Here is a 22,359-nt window from a genome sequence, read left to right as displayed (position 1 = left end):
TGACGATAAAATTTTGTATGAGAATTGAATTTTAAGAAACATTTATTTATTCAATAATGTTTTTATTTTTGTATTTAAATAATTGAATTCTAGTTGAGTTTTCTCATCAAAATTGATTTAAAAATGGATTTCAGTTAAAATTTTAGATAATAATTGAATATTAAAAGCATTGCGTAAATTTTTAGAAATAATTGAATTTTGAAAAGTTTTCGGATTAAAATCTTTGAAAATTTAAATTTTTCATATTTTTGACTAACAATTCTGTGGAATTTAATTTTTTTAAATTTTAATTGCGTATATTTTTTTGAAATTATTTAAAGTTTTTATTTTCAAATATATATTTAATTGAAGAATTTACGAATAATTGAAATTTTGTAAAATTGAATTGTAAACAAATGATTTTGAAAATTCTTAAAGAACTTTTTTATAAATTATATTCAAAATAGTGGATTAATAGAAGATGTTTAGTTAAAAACACGAAAAAAATTCAATTTTAGAAAAGTTACAAATTATTGCAGAAATTCAATTATTGTCAAAAGTAATAAAATTCTTCACAGAAATTTAATTGTGTTAAAAAATTTAAAAAAAAAATTTTATCAAAATTTCAATTATCTTTATAAATAATAAAATTCTTTTCCGAAATTCAATTATTTAAAAAAAATTTAATACAATTCTTGGCAAAATTTTAATGATTTTAATTATTTTTAAAAAATTTCCTCAATTCAATGATTTTTAATATCTACTATTTTACTAAAATTTTTCTAAAAGAATTCAATTATTATTTAAAAAAATATTAATTAAATTCTACGCAAACATTCAATTATTTACAATTTTTTCATAAATTTCTTCGCAATAATTCAAGTATTTTCATAAATAATACAATTTTTACAAGATTTAATTATTCTTGTAAATAATAAAATTCTTTTTAGGAATTCAATTATTTTCACAAATAATAAAACTCATCGGAGAATTTCAATTATTTTCAATACAATTTTAATCAAATTTCTCGAAAAATGTAATTATTCTTGAAAATTTTATTAAAATTCGTCGATAGAATTCAATTTATTTGAAAATTTGTTGATTACGATTCTGAATGGGAATTGAATTTTAAGAAACATTCAATAATTCAATAAATTATTTATTATTTAAATAATTGAATTCTAGTATAATTTTCTAATAAAAATTGATTTTCATTTCATAAAAATGAATTTTAGTTAAAATTTTAGATTATAATTGAATATTAAAAGAAATATAGCGTAAATTTTTAGAAATAATTGAATTTTGAAATTATTTTTTTTGAAAAAGTTTAATTGACTTTTTTAAATATTATTTGAAGTTTTTATTTTCTAATATTTATTTAATTAGAGAATTTACGAATAATTGAAACTTCGTAAAATTTAATATTTTAAACAAATGGATTTGAAAATTGTCAAAGAACTTTTTCGAAAATTATTAAAAATAATCGATTTAAAGAAGAATGTTAGAAAAAAGTCTTGTAAAGTTCGTATTTTTAAATACTTTTACTAATTCGAGCAATCGAGCCCTAACATTATTATCCGAATAATGGAAATTTAATTAATAAATTGATTTAAATTTTACAATTTAATTGAAAAGTAATTTAAAAGATTGAGGTAGGAAATGTCGACAATTTTTTTCAGAGTCAGTAAATGTTCCAAAGAAAAAAATCATAGGCTAAAATTAATAAACAATTATTAATTAACAATAAATTAAGAAAGAGATAATATCTCCATGCAAACAAAAAAAAAAAAACAAGGGAAAGTAATGATAAGAATCAATGAGGTTTTGCAAGAATATCACCTTCCACAAAGACACAATTAATTTTCCCATTAAAAAAACAATTAATCCACCGAATTAAAAAAAATCGAAGGAATTCTCTTTCTCCTCGCTCCCATATATATATATATAAGAAACTATAAGCAATATAAAAGCGTGAACATACGTGTGGAAGTACAACAATATTCATTCCCCGTGGCAATCTTGGCGGTTTGCTTTTACGACATTTAGAAGCAGCAAATAGTGAGTGGATAGGTTTGCCATTTGGAGAGAACAAAAAGGTTGTTGCCTATTTGAAATCGTAATTATCATTATAACTTGAAAAGTTTTCAGCTCTAATCCAAGAGCGGATAGAAAAAAAAAAATTATTTCTATTGAATCATGAGAGAAAGTTATATACATATAAAATATATATATATTTTGTTAAAAAGAGAGGCGAAAATTTTGTATATAATCAAAGTTCGTGAATCTCGCACGATTCTCAATCTCAAAAACAGAGAGCCGGAATTTTGCTGCTGTTGCTCGTCCTGAATTCCAATTGCAGAAGACATACCCCGACCTTTCGAATCTTTACCAGATCGTAAATTTGATTGAGAGCGCGTTAAACGTGTAGTCGAACCAGACTGGTAATTTCTTTTTTCATTTCATTCCCTTGTGGGAATTAAAACTTGTAATCGGTTTAAAAACCCTGATTTTTAGTTTATAAGAGAGTAAGAGAGAAAGCGTAAAAAAAAAATTGCCTTAATTAACTCACTGACACATTGTTGCGTCGTTTTTTTTTCCCCTCCCTTTTTCATTTTGAGTGGCATTCGAGAATATACGCATATTCTTCCTTCCAATTTGTAATAAATAATTTTTTTTTGTAATTAATTTAATTTATAATCAAATTTAGAGATTTACTTTCGTTTTTGTTATTTTTGTACTATTTCAATTTTTTTTGAGTCATAGAATTAATTTCTTTAGTCAACAATTTGATATTTAATATCTCGAACTAGGAAATAGTGTCAATCGTGGTTTTTCTAATAATTTTCATCAGATGATAAACACCTGAATTGTTGCTGGAATGTTGCTTAACAATATCTTCCAAGGATAGAGAAATTTATTATTACTTTTAAGTAGTAGCAGACGTTTGCTGTCAGACTATCAAAATTTAAGGAAAAAAAGATTAAATCTATTTTTTCTGATTCTAATCATTTTTATCAGATAATAATCACTGTACTTGTTGCTGAAATGTTATTTAACAGTATTCTGAAGAATTGAAAATTTTATTGCAACTTTTAAGTAGTAGCAGACGTTCGCTATCAGACAATCAAAATTTCGGAAAAAAGAAATTCGAATTTAATTTCTGTATTTTTAGTAAATTTTATGAGCTGATAATCTGAATTGTTGCTAGGAAGTTGCTGAACAACATCCTGAGGGATAGAGCATTTTATTCTTACTTATAAGTAGTAACAGCCGAACAATGTCAGACAATCAAAATTTGGAAAATATGACGATTAAAGTTATTTTTTCTAATTCTAATAAATTTTAGCATCTAAAAAATCACCTGACCTGTTGCTAGGATTTCGCTAAACAACATCTTCAAGGATAGAAAATGTTTTTGTTAGTTTTAAGTAGTAGCAGAAGTTCGCTGTCAGACAATCAAAATTTAGGAAAAAAGGAGCATAAATTTAATTTCTGTATTTTTAGCACATTTTATAAGCTTATAATTATTTGCATTGTTGCTGGGATGTTGCTGAACAACATCCTAAAGAATAGAAAATTTTATTATTACTTTTAAGTAGTAACAGCCTTATGCGGTCAGACAATCAAAATTTGGAACAAAAGATGTTTAAATTAATTTTTTCTAATTCTAATAAACTTTATTAGCTAATAATCACCTGAACTGATGCTGGGATGTTGCTAAACAACATCTTCAAGGATAGAAAATGTTATTATTAATTTTAAGTAGTAGCAGAAGTTCGCTGTCAGACAATCAACATTTAGGAAAAAAGACGTTTAAAATTTAATTTTGATCTTTTCTAGTAAGTTTTATGAGCTAATATTCATTTGAATTGATGATGTTGCTAAACAACATCTTCAAGGATTAAAAAATTTATTATTTTTTTAAGTAGTAACAACCTTATGGTATCAGACAATCAAAATTCGAAAGAAAGACGATTAAATCTATTTTTCAATTTCTAATAATTTTTATCAGCTAGAAAACTCACTTAAGTTGTTGATACGATGTTGGTGAACAACATATTCAAGGATTGAAAATTTGATTATAACTTTTAAGTAGTAACAGCCGTATGCAGTCAGACAATCAAAATTTAGGAATAAAGACGTTAAAATTTAATTTCTGATTCTAATAATTTGTTATTGATGCAAAAATAACCTAACTTATTGCTGATATGTTGCTTAGTAACATCCTGAAGCATACAAAATTTTATTTTAAGTTTTAAGTAGTAACAGCTTTATGGTATCAGACAATCAAAATTTGTGAAAAAAGAACAATTAAATCTATTTTTTTCAATTTTAATTATTTTAATCAACTAATAATCACTTTAATTGTGGCTGGGATGTTACTTATCAGTATTCTGAAGGATTGAAAATTTTATGGTTACTTTTAAGTAGTAACAGCTTTATGCTATCAGACAATGTAAATTTGGTACAAAAGACGATTAAATTTAATTTCTGTATTCTTAATTTCTTAATAAATTTTATAAGCTGATAATCATCTGATTTGTTGTTTAACAACATACGTAGAGATAAAAAAATTTTATTTTTACTTTTCAGTAGTAGCATCTGTACGCTGTCAGACAATCAAAATTTAAGGAAAAAGATGACTAAATTTACTTTTTCTGATTATAATAATATTTATAAGTTGATCATCACCTGAATTGTTCCTATCCTTATTAAGGACAAAAAATTTTATTGTTATTTTTAAGTAGTAGCAGCCGTGTCCTATCAGACAATCGACATTTAGGAAAAAAGACATTTTTAGTTAATTTTTGTATTTCTAGTAAATTCTATGAGCTGATAATCATCTGAATTGTTGCTAGAATGTTTCTGAACAACATCCTAAAGGATAGAAAATTTTGTTCGTACATTTAAGTAGTAACAGCCTTATGGTATCAGACAATGAAAATTTGGGGAAAAAAGACGATTAAATCTATTTTTCAAATTCTAATAATTTTTAATAATTTTTATCAGTTAGTAATCACCCTAATTGTTGATAAGATGTTGCTGAACAACACCTTGAAGGATAGAAAAATTGATTATAAATTTTAAGTAGTAGCAACCGTACGCAGTCAGACAATTAAAATTTAGGAATAAAGACGATAAATTTTAATTTCTCTGATTCTAATAATTTGTTATTGATTCAAAAATAACCTAACTTGTTGCTTAATAACATCATGAAGCATAGAAAATTTTATTTTAAGTTTTAAGTAGTAACAGCTTTATGGTATCAGACAATCAAAATTTGGTACAAAAGACGTTTATTTTTTTTTTTTTAATCTAATAAATTTTTAAAAGCTGTTAATCATCAGAATTGTTGCTGGGATGTTGCTTAACAAAATCCTGAAGTTTCAAAAATTGTATTATAACTTTTAAGTAGTGGCAGCCGTATGTAGTCAGACAATCAAAATTGAGAAATAAAGACGCTAAAATATAATTTCTCCGATTCTAAAAATTTGTTATTGCTTGAAAAATAACCTAACTTGTTGCTGGAATGTTGCTTAATAACAGAAAATTTTGTTTTTACTTTTAAGTAGTAACACCCATTATGTTGTCAGACAATTAAAATTTGGTACAAAAAACGTTTAAATTTATTTTTTTTAATCTAATAAATTTTTATAAGCTGTTAACCATTGGAATTGTTGCTGGGATATTGCTTAACAAAATCCTGAAGTTTCAAAAATTTTATTATAACTTGTAAGTAGTAGCAGCCTTATGTTGTCAGACAATCAAAATTTAGGTAAAAAGACGATTAAATTTAATTTCTGTATTTTTAGTAAATTTTATCAGCTGACAATTATCTGATTTGTTGTTTAACAACATCCGGAAGGATAGAAAATTTTATTGTTACTTTTAAGTAGTAGCAACCGTACGCTGTCAGACAATTAAAATTTAGGAAAAATGACGATTAAATTTACTTTTTCTAATTCTAATAATTTTTATAAGCTGATAATCAGCTAAATTGTTCTTATGCTGAAGGACAGAAAAGTTTATTGTTATTTTTAAGTAGTAGCAGCCATGCACTATCAAACAATTAACATTTAGGATAAAAGACGTCACAAATTTAATTTCTGAATTTTCTAGTAAATTTTTATGAATTGATAATCACCTGAATTGTTGCTGGGATGTTGTTAAACAACATTTTCAAGAATAGAAAAATTTATTATTACTTTTCAGTAGTAACAGTCGTACGCTGTCAGACAATAAAAATTAAGTAAAATAAGACTTTTAAATTTAATTTTTGTATTTCTAGTAAATTTTTTATGATCTGATAATCATTTGAACTGTTGACAAGATGTTGGTAAACAACTTCTTCAAGGATCGAAAAGCTTATTATTACTTTTCAGTAGTAGCATCCGTACGCTGTCAGACAAATAAAATTAGTGGAAAAAAAACGTTTAAAATTAAATTTTTCTCCTTTCTAGTAAGTTTTATGAGCTGATAATCATCTTAATTGTTGCTAAGATGTTACTGAACAACATCCTGAAGGATAGAAAATGTTATTATTATTTTTAAGTAGTAACAGCCGTACTGTATCAGACAATTAAACATAGGAATAAAGACGATAAAATACAACTTCTGTATTTCTAGTAAATTTTATGATTTGATAATTATCTAAAATTTCGAAAGAATGTTGCTGATCAACATCCGGAAGAATAGAAAATTTTATTATTACTTTTAAGTAGTAACACCCATTATGTTGTCAGACAATCAAAATTTGGTACAAAAGTAGTTTAAATTTATTTTTTCTAATTCTAATACATTTTTATAAGTTGTTAATTATCTAAACTGTTGCTGAAATGTTGCTTAACAACATCCTGAAGTATAAAAAATTTTATTCTAATTTTAAGTATAATAGCAGACGAACGCTGTCAGACAATCAAAATTTAGGAAAAAAGAAGTTTAAAATTTAATTTCTCTATTTTCTAGTAAATTTTATGATTTGATAATCATCTGAATTGTTGCTGGGATGTTGCTGAACAACATCCTGAAGAATAGAAAATTTTATTAATTATTTTAAGTAGTAGCAGACGTACGTTGTCAGACAATACCTATAGTAGATGAATCGAGTACGTTGAGGTCTGAGAAGAGGTACCAAAGGTACAAAAGTAGTAAGGTACCCAAACACTATGCGAGTTTCTAAAGAAGTCACCAGCAACTATTTATGATTCACCTGCCAAAGGATGTTAGAAACACTATGAGGTTCATTCTAAACGATATAAATTTGAATCGATTGTCTTCTATTATAAAGAAAATTATCTAAAGCATTCGGCATTCAATATATTTTACAAAAACGGGAAATGAAATTTCTTCTAAACTATGTACATAAACACACATTTATATAGTGCGGAGGAATTTATCGAGTCATCCACTCAAAGAAAGTTGTTATCCATTGTCTTATTTCCTGGGAATGAAAGAATTGTTCCTATCGTGAAAATACACTTCGCGTTCCATAATAAATATATATCTGCGAGCAATAATACAGTGTGTGGAAAATAATATAATATAATGTATACCTCCTTGTGTGTGTCTTTTTAAAAAGCATTTGAGAAAAGAAAAATGAAAATAGTTGACGTGATTATCAACGACGGAGGACGATTAATCGTAAACTGTGTGTGCTGGATGAGTCAATGCGCCTGATGGTAACACTTTATATTCTGTGTTGAGAATAAATTGTCTTGCGTCTATGCACTCGATATACTATATACACGTATATTGTGAATTCGCACTCTCATCGCCAGAGGGTTTGAAGAATAAAAAAGACAGAAAAAAAAAGAAAATGAAAATGATAAGAAAAAAATCTCTGACTGTATACACACAGGGATGTTACATCGAACGAAATTGCCTGTTGCGACACCTGTTTATACGATTTATTACATTGCTATCCTACAATTTATCACAATTGTTAAACTTGATATAAATAAATATGAGAGAGAGATAAAAAAAACAAATTATTAATAGCAAACTTTTTTTTTGAATAAATATTTCAAACTTTTTTTTTACTTTCTTCTGCTGGCTCTAATAAAGTAATTTCATTTTTTTTCTCTCTGAATCTAAATTAGCAAAATTCAAACCAAAAATTAGTAAACATTCACTAATTTACTCATAATTTTACTCATTTTGCTATAGACGACTTTTCCCGATTTTTTTTAGAAAAATATGACGAATAATTTGTAAATATTTATTAATTTTTCAATAGATAGAATTTCATTAATTGTTGATCATTTTCCAAGACAACTTTTTTAATTTCCGATCATAATCTATATTAATTTATAATAATCGTTATATTCCGGTAATCTGTTCTCAGTTTAAAGTTAGTTGTTGTTTGCTTCTTTGTTTCTTAACATTTTAAAAAAATTTTTAAATTTGATTTTTTTTAAATAATAGAGTTTCTTTAAATAATTTTAATTAAGAATTTTTTAAATAATTTAATTTTCTAAACAATTTTTTTTAAATTTTTAAAATAATCGTGTTTGTTAATAATTGAAATTAAACATTTAATTATTGAATTCTGTTAAAAGTTTAGAAAATAATTGAATTTTATTGACATTTTTAAAACGAATTAAGAAATAAATTTAATTCTTTCCTGAAATTTTTTTCAAAATAATTGAATTTTTGAAAAATTTACTATTTATAATTATAAAATTATAATTGAATTGTTTCGAAGGAAAAACTTAAAAATTAAAAAAAAAATTGAATTTTTTCTTGAAATTTTATTAAAATTTTATTAAAAATAAATGAATTTTTGCAAAGAATTTTACTATTTAGAAATATAATTGAATTTTTTCGAAGAGTTTATTAAAATTTTAAAAAAGTAATTGTAATCTCTTGAAATTTTTTATAACGAATTAAAAAAATTGAATTCTTCCATGAATTTGTTTTTAATATAATTGAATTTCTGCAAAGAATTTGACTATTTATAAATATAATTGAATTTGTTTCACAGGATTTATTAAAATTGTAAAAAAAACAATTGAATTTTTTCGAAAAAATTTTTTAAAATTAAATTCTTTCATGAAATTTTATTAAAAATAATTGAATTTTTGCAAAGAATTTTACTATTTATTAATATAATTGAATTGTTTCGAAGGATTTATTAAACTTGTAGCAAATAATTGAATTTTTTCGAAAAATATTAAAAATTTAAAAAAAAATTGAATTCTTTTTTGAAATTTTATTAAAATTGTATTAAAAATAATTGAGTTTTTGCAAAGAATTTTACTATTTATAAAAATAATTGAATTTTTTCGATGAATTTATTAAAATTTCAGAAAATAATTTAAATCTATTGAAATTTTTTATAACGAATTAAAAAAATTGAATTCTTCCCTGAATTCGTTTTGAATAAAAATTGAACTTTTGAAAAAGAATTTTACTATTTATAAATATAATTGAATTTGTTTCGAAGGATTTATTAAAACTTTAGAAAATAATTGAATTTTTTTTTTGGAAAAATATTACTAAAAATTAACAGTAAAATTGAATTCTTTCATGAAATATTATTAAAATAGTATTAAAAATATTTTATTTTTTGCAAAGAATTTATTAAAATTTTAGAAAATAATTAAATTGTTGCGAAAAATTTTATTAAAATTGTTGAAATTATTGAACAAGAATAATTAATTAGTAAATTAGTTAATAATTGGATTTTTTTAAAGTTTGAATCTGAAATTATTCAAAAATTCATATTTGAAAGAAAAAATTTTGTAATTTGCATAATAATAATAATAATAATAATAATAATAATAATAATAATAATAATTTTTGTATATTTTTTATTTATAAAAATTATGATCTAAAATTATTTAGTAAAATAAACAAATTAGCATTTACAGTTTAAAAAGTTATTATATCTTTTTTATAATTTACTTCTTTATTTCAAAAATCATCGGTTTATTACATTAATTATTAATTAATTAGTTAATTAATTAGCGAGTTCAAAACAATTAATTGTTAACATTGTTTATTATTATTAACACTGATTATTACTCTTTAAATTTTAATCAGTTAAAAATAACTAATTAATTAGTAATTTGCTACTAATAATTAATTAAAAATTAAAAATAGATTTACAAATATCAATTTTTATTTGTCTGAGAATTCAGTTCGGAATAGAATTTTTTAATGGGAATTTTTTTTGTTTTTTGTCTTTTTTTGTTTAAGTGTAAAATTGCTCGATGGTAATATTATATGATCCGGTATGATATTTCATACATTTCTCATAATGTGACGTATATGTGAGTTCGAATCGGAACGGTGGATATATAGATACACTTAAAATCTTTGTCAAAAGTCATTCGTTTTTCACGCATGTCAGACGAAATTATTACTTTATTAAAATTTAATTTAAAGAAAAGTGTATTTATAGAGAAAAAAAACCAAATTCTCTGAGAGTAATAATTACATAGCATTTAAAAAATGATGAAAAAAAATTTAATTCTCTTTAAATTATTCGCCAAAAAGTAATTAAAAATAATCAATGAATTTAATTAAATTATTTATTTATTTATTAGTTACAATTAGTTTCTATAAATAATTTAAACATGGAAAAAAACTTCACCTGGAACACCGATAAAAGTTTCTCTAGAATAGCGAAAATATTTATTGAAACAACTAAAAATTTCGCTAATTCAATAAAATTTGTTTCTTCTTTTAATTATTTTTTCATTCTCCTTTCTTTTTATTTATTTCCATATTAGTTACTTTTACAATTTAAATTTAGTTTTTTTACAATTAGAAATTGATGAATATCCTTTTTTTGAAAAAAAAATTCCCTTTAGCTTTTATTTAAATTTTCACGTTCAAATATAAATTTACTGTACATATTTCTTATCATATACAACACTTTGGAATTATTATATTATAAAATTTTCATATTTTAAAGCAAAATTTCTAGACTCACTTTTATGGGACACAAAATTTTATCTAAAGGATTCGTTTAACACATCTTCAAAGCATTTCTGTTAATATTACGATCTTGAATTTATGATCATTTAACAAAAAACAAATTTCATGTAAAATTTTCATGGTTGTCCATTATCGAATTTTTTTTTCATTTTATTTTTTAATTAATTTAAGTATTATATTCATCGTGTTATGTATAGGTAGAATTTTATCAAAAAGCAGAGAATACGATACATATATAAACAGTAGATTTTTGATAATTTCACGCGATTCCATATCCATAAGGTTGTATAAATATATATATATAAAAGTATTAAAAGTAATTTTCATCAAGACTAAAAGGACAGAAAATAACAAAAAAAAAAAAAAAAAAATGGGGGGAGAAAAAAAGAAGAGTCAAAGTGAAGAGCATATCTACTTCGAGTGAAGCTTCCAATTACGCCACTGGAGCTGAAGAGATTCCTCTCTGAAATATAATATAAAAGGAAAGCTGTTAAGTATGCAGCGTTCCTTGCAAAGTCCAACTCTATCTCCTTATTGCGGTTGCTAAAATATTTTTTGAAAAAAACACAAAAATACAATATAATAAGACTGGTTTTCTTGGCAGCAAGGTCAAATGCGTAATGAACAACTTCTTGTGCTTTGCGCGCAGAACGTTTAGTTGGCTTTTCTTTTTTTTTCATTATTATTATTATCTTTTTTTTAATCTGTGATTTTTATGACATGTACTAATATTGCAATCAATGTTCGTAATACATAAATTTGCAAAATTGGAAAAAAATTATACAAATCGTACTAATTATTATTATTATTAATTATTAATTAAGAACCAGGTGACAATCATTAATATCTTATTTATTATTTGTTAATAAATATTTATTAAATAAATATTTGTTAAATAAATAATTGTTTATTAAAGTACAAAATTGGTTTCTTGTTCCAAATTTTGTAAATTTTTATTCGTTACTGTAGAACCGAAAAAGAAGAATGTTCCTATGTAGATTATTCGAGAAGTTATGAATTTGTTAATTAACATTTGTCGAAATGTTTTAATTTAATATTTAAAAATAAAAATTATAAATAAATAAGAAACTGATTTAATTATTGACGAATTAATCAAGTTTTATTAGATGCAAATATTATAAATTAAAGAAATTAAGTAGAAGAACAATTATTATTGTTATAAACAAATTGCAAATGTTTTATTATTAAATAATTTAAATTTAATTTTTAATTCTTTGAGAATTGAGAGTGTTAACATTTGTCTTATATGGAACAAATTAATGTCATTTTTGTTCAATTAGGAATTTGTTTTAATGATTTGTTTATAAACAAATGCCATTAACAAATATACTATTATTTAGTAAAATTTAATTTATTTTCTAATTATTGAGTTTTCATTTTAATAGTCATTATACATTCAATTAATTAGTTAATTAATTAATTAATTGTCCCCAATTAATTAATTAAATTATTATTTTTATGTATTATTTTAATTTTTCATTTGTTTACAACAAATTATATTAATAATATATAAATAATACTAAATAAAAGTAATACTATTTGTTGTATGTTTTTCTAAAAAAAAAAATACAATTATTGAGCGTGGGAAATTAAGGAACATTTTTTTAAGAAAAGTAATTTAAAATAAATATGTAATTTATAACAATTTAGTAGTAATTGCTATTGACGTGTATTATTATTTATTAATAACAGTCATTTCTAAGTGATAAGTGATAATTATGGTGAGAGAAAGGTTACCTACTTTTAAAAAATCTTGAACATTTGATTGAAGTATTATTTGTTTACAAAAAAAAATCACGATATTAACTATTATTATTAATTGTGCGATTATTGATTGTAATAATTCAACTCTGCACGAATGCATTGTTGTTAAAGAGTTGAATTCTCCAAAATTTATTTATTTTATTTAAATTTATTTATTATTTATTTTTTTAATTGAAAAATCCTGAATTACTAATAGTTAACACAATTAATTCATATTTATAATTAATTAATAATAATTAGTACAATTAATTGATATTCTTGATTAATTAGTAATAATTAGTATAATTAATTGATATTTTTAATGAATTAACAATAATTGGTAATTAGCTAATTAATTAAAATTCATAGTATTCATTCTTACTATTAATTAATTCATTCATACAATTATGATTCAATTTATATTTATTGTAAATTTGGGGGGAAAAAATTGTCCCTGGCCCCTGGTAAATAATTATGGTAAATTTATATTTAAAGTTATTTATTAATTGATTATAATAATTTAATAATTCCTCTAAAGAGTACGAAGAGGTGGAAAAGTGGAGCGTCAGGTGGGGAAATGAAGGAGAGGGGGAAGTAGCCGCGTGGTGGGGGGACGCTTCTCCTAGCCTCACACTCGGCAGTTTTTACCAAAAAAAATAGTAAAAATTACTTCAATATTTTTTTCGTCCACATTTTAAGGGATAATTTAGAATCGTAAAATTTATCATAAAATAAATCGTAAAAATTAGAATCGTAACTTCAAAAAAAAAATTATAATCAAAATTCACAAAGAAATGAACAAAAAAAAAATTGCTTCCGGCAAATCATCCCAAATGGAATGCACTCTGCCTTAGATAATATAGAATAAAACATGGAATTTATAACACTAGATATACGCATACAATCTAATGTTATAAATTCCAAGTAAAGTGATTTGATTATTTAATCGCAAAATTGTACATTTAAAAAGAAGAAGAAAAAGAAAAAAAATGTAAATTGTACAAATAATACATGAACGCGGAAAAAAAATAGTATTATTAAATCACATTGCTAGAAAACAATGACCCTGTTTGCACTTGTCGAATCGGAAATCCGCAACAGCAGCAGTGTGAGCATCATCCCACGCAGTCATTGACGAGAAAGAAAGAAAGAAAGAATGTATATTATTTTGATAGAGGTGACAAAGAGGGAGAGAGGATAGTGAGTAAGAGAGAGAGAGAGGAGTGAGAATAGTCCCTCTCTTGTGTCTGTGTGTACGTCGCTGATCAGTTTCTGCTTGACAGCGAATGAGTTCACTCGTATTATACTTTAATATTGAGCGTGAAAGAAACTCGGATAAAAAGTTGTTTTATTTATTTTTTCTCTCTTTCTTTTTTTTTTTTTTGTTGTAAATAATGTGAGGAAGAAACAAAATTGATTCTAATTAAGGAATCAATTTGTGTGTAATTAGTTCATTTTTTTTATACTCGTGTGTGCGCGATTAGTTCATTGTTTTTTTTTTATCTCTAGTGATGTTTAGTTTTTAGTGAGTGGATTCCAGTGTTTCTTTTTAAAAGCCCCCTCTCTCTTTGAAAATTAAATGAAAAATTTAATTAATTTAATTTAGACTGAATTTAATTAATTAAAGCTAAATTAATTAAAATTTAATTTAATTAATTAAAACTAAATTTAATTTATTAAAACTAAGTTTAATTTAATTATTTAAAGCTAAATTGATTTTAATTAATTGAAACTAAATTAATTAAAATTTGAATTAAATAACAATTAATTATGTCGAAGCGATTTAACAAAAATTAATTTAATTGATTTTACACGCAAAACAAAGTTTACTATTTGACTCAGAGCCTACTAAACTTTTTATTTGTTTCAAATAAATTTAATTTGATTCAAATAAATTCCTTATTTGTGTTGAATAAAATTTGTATTTAAGACAAATAAATAATTTATTAGCCTCTGCACTGAGAAAACAATATATTTGAATCAAACATAATTATCTTTATTATACAGACAACAAAAAATTATTTTTAAATTAAACATAATACTTTTTATTTATAATAATTAATAAGTTTTAATAATAATAATTCAATAATAAAAAATACTACATATTTTTGGATTAAAAAACAATTATCAGTGAGAAACAAATACATTTTTATTTAAATCAACTAATAATAAATATTTTTTAATAATTATTTTAGTTGCGAAGCAACGTTTTGATACGTTTTTTGTCTCAATTTGATATTCTTAGAAAAACTGTGATTATATTTAATATAGTGATGATAAAATTATTATTATTAGTATATATTATTAAAATTATTTTAATTAATTACGAAAAGGCATAGCACACTCATATGTGAATAAATAAACATAATTTTAAACAAATTATTAAATTGTTAAAAAATTATGAAAATGAATTATTAATAAACAAGGAAATTAATTACAATTACAAAAATTATCAATTAAGCAACTATTTTTAAATTATTTTAAAACTGGATGAAATATGTCCCGTTATTTGAAAAAAAAAATCAGAAAACCAATAAAACAATTTCATTTCTTAAAGATCTTTGACTTGTTTGTAAAATAAAAGAAACAAAATGAAAAAGTTTCCGATTAATTTATATATTATGTAAAAGCATGACGAACAGGTAATTTTGGATTTTTCTAAATATATTATATACTGGCAACGATATATATTTGAAAATAATTTATAACCGCATGTCATTGAGCGAAAGGCCAATTCAATTTCACTTTGTCTCTCTCTCTATATATATACATATATGTGCATATACATAATATATATAGAAATATATGTGTGAATTTACAACTAATTCAAAATGGTTAAATTAAATTATCACCGACAAACATGAACAATAAATATTATCCGGTTAAAATTATAGATCCTTGTTTCAGTATAAATTGCTTTAGTAATTAATAAGTACATTCATTAATATTGATACCGAATAATTCAGATAGTTCACGTTTTTTCTTTTTCTTTTTTTTTTGATAATTTATATATTTATCTTGAAGAGAGAAAAATTTTCAACAACTTCTGTTACGACATTTAATTACAATTTAATTAATATTAATTAATTGTCTTTGTTAATTAAATTTAACTTTTAAATGCGAATTTAAAGCAAGTAAGAAGCTGGGAAAAATTATTTAGTACTAATATTGAATGTACTACATTAAATTACCTGATAATTAATATTATTTTTATTTATTAACTAACAAGTAACAATTTTTTATTAACTAACAAAAAGACCATTAATATTGTTAATAATAACATCTACATAATATTAACTTCTTGAAATAGAAAATAAATTCTGAAAAAAATGTTCACTTCACCTGGGATCGAACACGAGATAATTATTTACAAAAGCAACGCTTAGCCGACACGACTACTAGTTTTTATTTTTTAAAATCTTTTTTACTATTTTACTTAATATTTACCTAATACTTAATAGTTTTATTATTATTCTTGTTATTATTAGCTTTTTTATTTTAATATTATTATTTTTTTTTATTTTTATAATAATAATAATAATAATAATAATATTAATATTAAAAAAAATATATTCTAATAATAAAAATATTAAGTATTAGGTAAATATTAAGTAAAATAGTAACAAAGATTTAAAAAAATAATATAAATAAATAAATTATTATTATTATTAACTATTTTTGGAAGCCATAAATTATATAAATAAAAAATGTTTATTTCTTTGTGTAGCCTAGTGGTTATTATTACTGTTATTATTATTTTTTTATTACTATTTTTTTATTATTATTGTTATTTTTTCCTGTTCTTATTATTGTTAATGTTTTCATGTTTATTATTATTATTGTTGTTATTATCGACATTATTATAATTTATTATTTTGTTGATATTATTTATTGAAATTCCGCATTAGTCAACATATTTTTTTTTTAATTATTTTTTTCATCACGTTTACAAAACGCAGATTTATATTTAAGTGCATTTGTCTCGTATATTCTAGATTCGTTCTTTGTTGTGCGATTTAATTTATTATTATTAATCTTTATTTTCATTAGTAGCGATTACATAGGGGATTGTGATTATGAATATATTGATCCCAGGTGTCATTGGACTGTCGTAAGCGTCGTGACGCCCACACGTTTTAGAAATTAGTATGCATTTGCCATAGTTATATATTGATAAATAGTTGTATAGAAAATTAAATTTTTAATCCGATCTTTGTAATTACACGCGATTAAAAAATAAAAAATAATTACTTTTTATTCATTTGAGAAGAAATCAAGTTTTTAGAGGCAATACTCTTTCGGGGAAAAAATAAATTTATTAATAATTAAGATGAAAGGAGTGGTCGTGTGGTTTGAGTAGTGGTTTTGTAAATAATTGTCTCGCGTTCGATCCCAGACGAAGTGTACCTACAATTTTTTTTATCATATTTAATTTTTATTTTAAGTTAATATTATGTTGGTTTTATTATTTACAATATTAATGATCTTCTTGTTAGTTAATAAAAAGTGTTAATAATAAAGTTATTAATAAACATTCAATAACAATAATAATAATAATAATAATAATAATAATAATAATAATAATAATAATAATAATAATTTTATTTCCTTTTTATTTGTTTATTTATTTATTTATGAAATCATTTTATTGATTTTATTTTATTTTTTACTTGTAAATAAAAACTAATAGTTAGAATTTGTATCGTTATTAATAATGAAAGTTAATTAATTTTTATTTAAAAATGTAAATATGTTTGAATTATTAATTATGTTTTATTAATATTTATTAATAAAACATAATTAATTTTTATTAATAATAATAAAGATTTTTATTTCAATAAAAATTTTTAAAAAAATATATTCACATATTTAAAAATGAATATTTTTGTAACGAAAAAAAAAATATATTGTTGACGAGGTCGAAAGAAAACACCGGATAGGTTTTATATAGAACGCACTGATAACAAAACTATTTTCTTGAGGGAAGAAAAAAAGGAGTAAAAGTTTTGTTGATGTAGATGATTCTTTTTTAATGGATTAAATTAATTACTCACTTGACACTACAATTAATCATGAACTGCACTCATTAAGATAAAAAAAGCAAATGTCATTTGAAATTTCTCCGAAGAGACATTCATTTATTTTGAAACTTTTAACAATTTTATTTCATTGTTTTTCCATAATATCCAAGATTAGAAAAAAGCATTAACAGCACTTTATTACAAAAACAACTTGAATTCTTTAATTAATTTAAAAAAAAAGATTTTTTAAATAAAATTTTTTTTAAAACTTATAATTTATTTAACAAAATTTCTCTTTACTATACAATATTATACAATGCCATACAATATTATATAATACCATACAATATTATACAATACCATACAATATTATATAAAATTAAATAAATTAAATTTATAAACTAAATTTAAATTTTGTTTAAAATAAATAAATAAATAAATAAAAATTATGCAAAATAATAACTTTATAGTTTATACTTTAGAAATTTGTAAATTTGTATAAATTTTGTTGTTCAAAGTATTTTTTTTCCTTTTTCTATTTGACTTTATATTAAATAAGGTAATTAAATATTTTTTCTAAAGAAATTGAAGGAATGTTGAAATTTTTTATTGACAGTAAGAATAGAAACTTTTATAATTTTTGTTTCCTCTTTGGAAATAAGAAACCGTTATAGATACAGAAAATTGTAGAAGGAGAATTATTTCATTATATATATAGGCCAATAAATTTTTCCCCATTGATTTAATTTAGATTAAAAATAATATTTTAATAGTATCTAATTTTCTAATAATTATGTTAATTATCGTATACTTAGATTATTTTTTCCTATTAATTACATTATCGTGAATCGTGAAATTATTCAATAACATAGTGAATTTCTCTCTCTCTCACACAGAATCTTTTGATATCTTCCGAAATTAGAATTCGTTTCCAAAAGGAATATTTTTTATTACACAAAGAATTTACATGAAGAAAGTCTATAAAAATTAAAATTTAAAAATCAATATGATAATCACTTTACCTTATGTGACATATTTAAAAAAAACCACTATTCAAATAATATAATTTCAATATTATGCATAGAATTTGAAAAAAGACATTTTTTTAAATGTCAAGAGAGAGAAAGAGAGAGACTTACGTCTACTAATGTTGGATAAGATACTGTAATAAGGAGAAAAAAAGAAGAGAAAAAAAAGAACCTAATCATTAAAAATTATGTGAGTGCGCGAATGAATAATATTGTGAAAATGCTTGAACTTGTCGTCGATAATAAAATTCACGGCAATTTAAAGCCATCGATGATGTATCATACGCCAAGTTTGGAAAATTTCGGTAAAGATCCAAAGGAAGCAGATTTTTTTCGACGAAAATTAAGTCGTTCGTTTCGTGAGAAAAAATGGAAACGAAATAGTAAAGGATTATTGTGCTCATTGGGTCAACTTGGCTGTCACGATTATTACAGTCCCGACACTATTGGCACGTGGAAATTTCACAGAGTCTCACGTCAAAGGTAAAAAAAAAATCGGGCTCGTTTCATTTATATAAATAAGATAGAGAAAAAGTTTTTTAGGAAAAAAGTTTTGTAGAAAAAAACTTCTTCTAAAAAAATCTACAATGAATAATTTTTTTAAAACCAAATTTAAGAGAAACTTTTTAACACAATTTAAATTAATATATTTTCTACAAATTTTGCCAAAAAAATTGATGATCTATGGATCATTGATCTATCAATGATTTATATTTCCCTAATTTATAGATCATCAATAATAATATAAATAAAGATCATTAATGCACTATTGCTACTATTACTAATATAAACGATGAAAATACAAAAAATTTTGACAAAAAATTGATATATGGATCATTGATCTATATTTCGCTAATTTGTAGATCAATAATAATATAAATATAAATAATGATCATTAATTTAGTATTGTTACTATAAATATATAAACGATACCATATTTACTTAGTGATCTATAGATTAACGATATTTATATTATTGATCCACGTATTTAAGATCTATTGATCATTGATCCATAGATAATGATCTACAATCATCTGTAATCAACATAATTAATTAATTTACCGGTTTTTAAACTAATTATCACAAAGTTCAAGATATTATTGATTCCTTTATTCATTCTGTAGATCATTACCGTATGGATCTATAATACAATTATTAATTATTTATAGATCATAAATCTCCAACTATAAACTGTTTTCTATGAATTCAATTCATTTGTGAATAATAGATCACTGATCTAAAGTAAATTATTTTAAACATCAATGATTTGTTTATTGATTTATATAGATCATGATTTTGTAGTTTATTGATCTATAGATCATCATTCTTTATTCACTGATCTGTAGATTATATAATTAAATGATTTATATATGTAGATCACATTCTATGGTTTGATGATTATTATATAATCGTTATTCTACAGTTGAATGATCTATAGATCATTATTCAATAATTGAATGATCTATGAATTTTATATTTCAACAGTCAAAAAATCATTATTCAATACTTTCGTGAACGATAAATCATTATTTTATAGTTTGATGATCAGTAAATTATTTTTTATGGTTTAATTATAAATAGATCATACTATAGGTTCTTGATCTACTAATGATTTATTCCGTAGGCAATAAATCATTATTCAATACTTTATAGATCGATAAATCATTATTTTATAGTTCAATGATCAATAAATTATATTCTATGGTTTTGTGATCTACATATAATTATTTGCTAGTCTATAGATCTATCTATAGATTATTATTTGCTAGTTTAGTGATCTATAGATCATTATTCGTTAGTCTAGTGATCTATAGATCATTATTTGATAGTTTAGTGATCTATAGATCATTATTCGTTAGTCTAGTGATCTATAGATCATTATTTGCTAGTTTAGTGATCTATAGATCATTATTCGTTAGTCTAGTGATCTATAGATTGTTTGTGGTTTGATAATTATTATAATCATTCTTATGTAGTTGAATGATCTATAGATCATTATTCAATAATTTAATGATCAATGAATAATCAGTAAATAATAATAATTAGTAATCAATAATCAATTGAATAATCAATCAATAATCAATAAATCATTATTTTATAGTTTAATGACTAATGAATTATATTTTATGGTTTAGTGATCTGTAGATCTTTATTCTGTAATTTATTGATCTATTAATGATTATTTTATAATTTGTTTATATTTTAAACATTATTTACTATAGTTTAATGATTTATACATCATTTTTCTGTAGTTTTTTTATCTATAGATCATTATTTATTGTTTTAATGATCTATAGATCATTATTCTAAATTTCTATGATCTTTAAATTATTATTTTATATTACGATGATTTAAACATCGTTTTTTACAGTTTAATGATTATTACAATCATTATTATGTAGTTGAATGATCTATGGATCAAAAATTAATTAATAAGAATCTATAGATCATTAAACTGTTAAATAATGATTAAATAGTTTAATTATTATTTATAGATTATTTTGTAGTTTATTGATTATAGATTGTGTAGTTAAATGATCTATTTTTTATTATGTCTTAGTTTAATAATCTATAATTAATTTATCTACAGATCACTATTCTGTACTTGAATGATCTATGGATCATTATTTTATGGTTCAACGATTTAAAAATTGTTTTTAAATTTATTAATCTATAGATCATTTTGCTTCAGTTTATAAACAGATAGATTTTATATTAAAATGATCTATAGATCATTATTGATCTATAGATCGTGTAGTTCAATTTTTTGGAGATCATTAGTTTACAAACTAATGATCTACAAAAAATTAAAAATTACAAAAAATGTATCGATCATTGATTGATAAATTATTATTTTATCATTAAATGTTGAGTTTGCTCTAGTTTAATGATCTATAGATCATTTTTTTCACTATTCAACTACATAGCAATAGTACACGGATCTATAACAAGATTAATGATTTACAAAATCTCTAGTAATTGGTTCTATATGATAAATTATGCATCTTTAGTAGATATAAATAAAATTGATGATAATTTTTAATTTTTTGTGACGTTAAAAAACAATAACTGTGATTTTAAAAAATAATTTACTAAGAAAAAGAGAAAGAACGGATGCAGCTCTGTAATGAGATATATTTAAGAGAATTTTCACTGGAAATTACTTTGGTGATTTACTTGAAAGTTGAAAGTATTATTATTACTGTGGTTGAAAATTCGAAATACTTAATGTCTTAATAACAGTTATTTACATTCGCTGACGTGCATTGCAATCTTCTTGAAAAGAAAAAAAAATGAAAATAATTTTCAACTTTGCCAAAAAATTTATGTCTTTATTTAATTGAATTTATTTGTCGTTGACATAAAATTCATGAGTGAAATTTTAAGATACCAATTATTATTCAAGTGCAAGTGGTTTGATTTTTTTTCATGTCGAAATAAAGGAAATATATTAATCAGTTTACATTTGAAATAAATTATTTATTATTATTATTATTTATATAATAAATATGAATAAAAATTAAAAAAATAATTTTTAATAATTAATGAATTATAAATAAATTTATAATATTTTTATATAAGTAAATAATAAATAAAATTAATGTTATTTTTCATTTCGAATT

The 22,359-nt window shown here is 22.3% G+C and overlaps 1 protein-coding gene across 6 annotated transcripts in view; it reads left to right on the top strand.

Moving 5' to 3' along the window:
• LOC122505466 (focal adhesion kinase 1) overlaps positions 1–22,359 on the top strand; it is a 130,195-nt gene that overhangs the window by 70,263 nt on the left and 37,573 nt on the right. For 2 of the 6 annotated variants that reach the window (XM_043617097.1, XM_043617095.1), the window contains exons 1-2: positions 13,959–14,212; positions 18,793–19,219. The exons of 1 other annotated variant lie outside the window; for it this stretch is intronic. In XM_043617097.1, coding sequence (XP_043473032.1) covers positions 18,939–19,219 — 281 coding nt within the window. In that variant the 5' untranslated portion in view covers positions 13,959–14,212; positions 18,793–18,938. Of the gene's footprint in view, positions 1–13,957; positions 14,213–18,792; positions 19,220–22,359 lie in introns of those variants that run through there. 3 more of the 6 variants (XM_043617100.1, XM_043617101.1, XM_043617096.1) reach the window with 3 other exon arrangements.

Source organism: Leptopilina heterotoma, unplaced genomic scaffold, assembly GCF_015476425.1.
Source record: "Leptopilina heterotoma isolate Lh14 unplaced genomic scaffold, ASM1547642v1 Lhet_36, whole genome shotgun sequence".
In the NCBI taxonomy this organism is placed as follows: Eukaryota; Metazoa; Arthropoda; class Insecta; order Hymenoptera; family Figitidae; genus Leptopilina; species Leptopilina heterotoma.
This window is presented reverse-complemented; position numbering and strand designations above follow the sequence as displayed.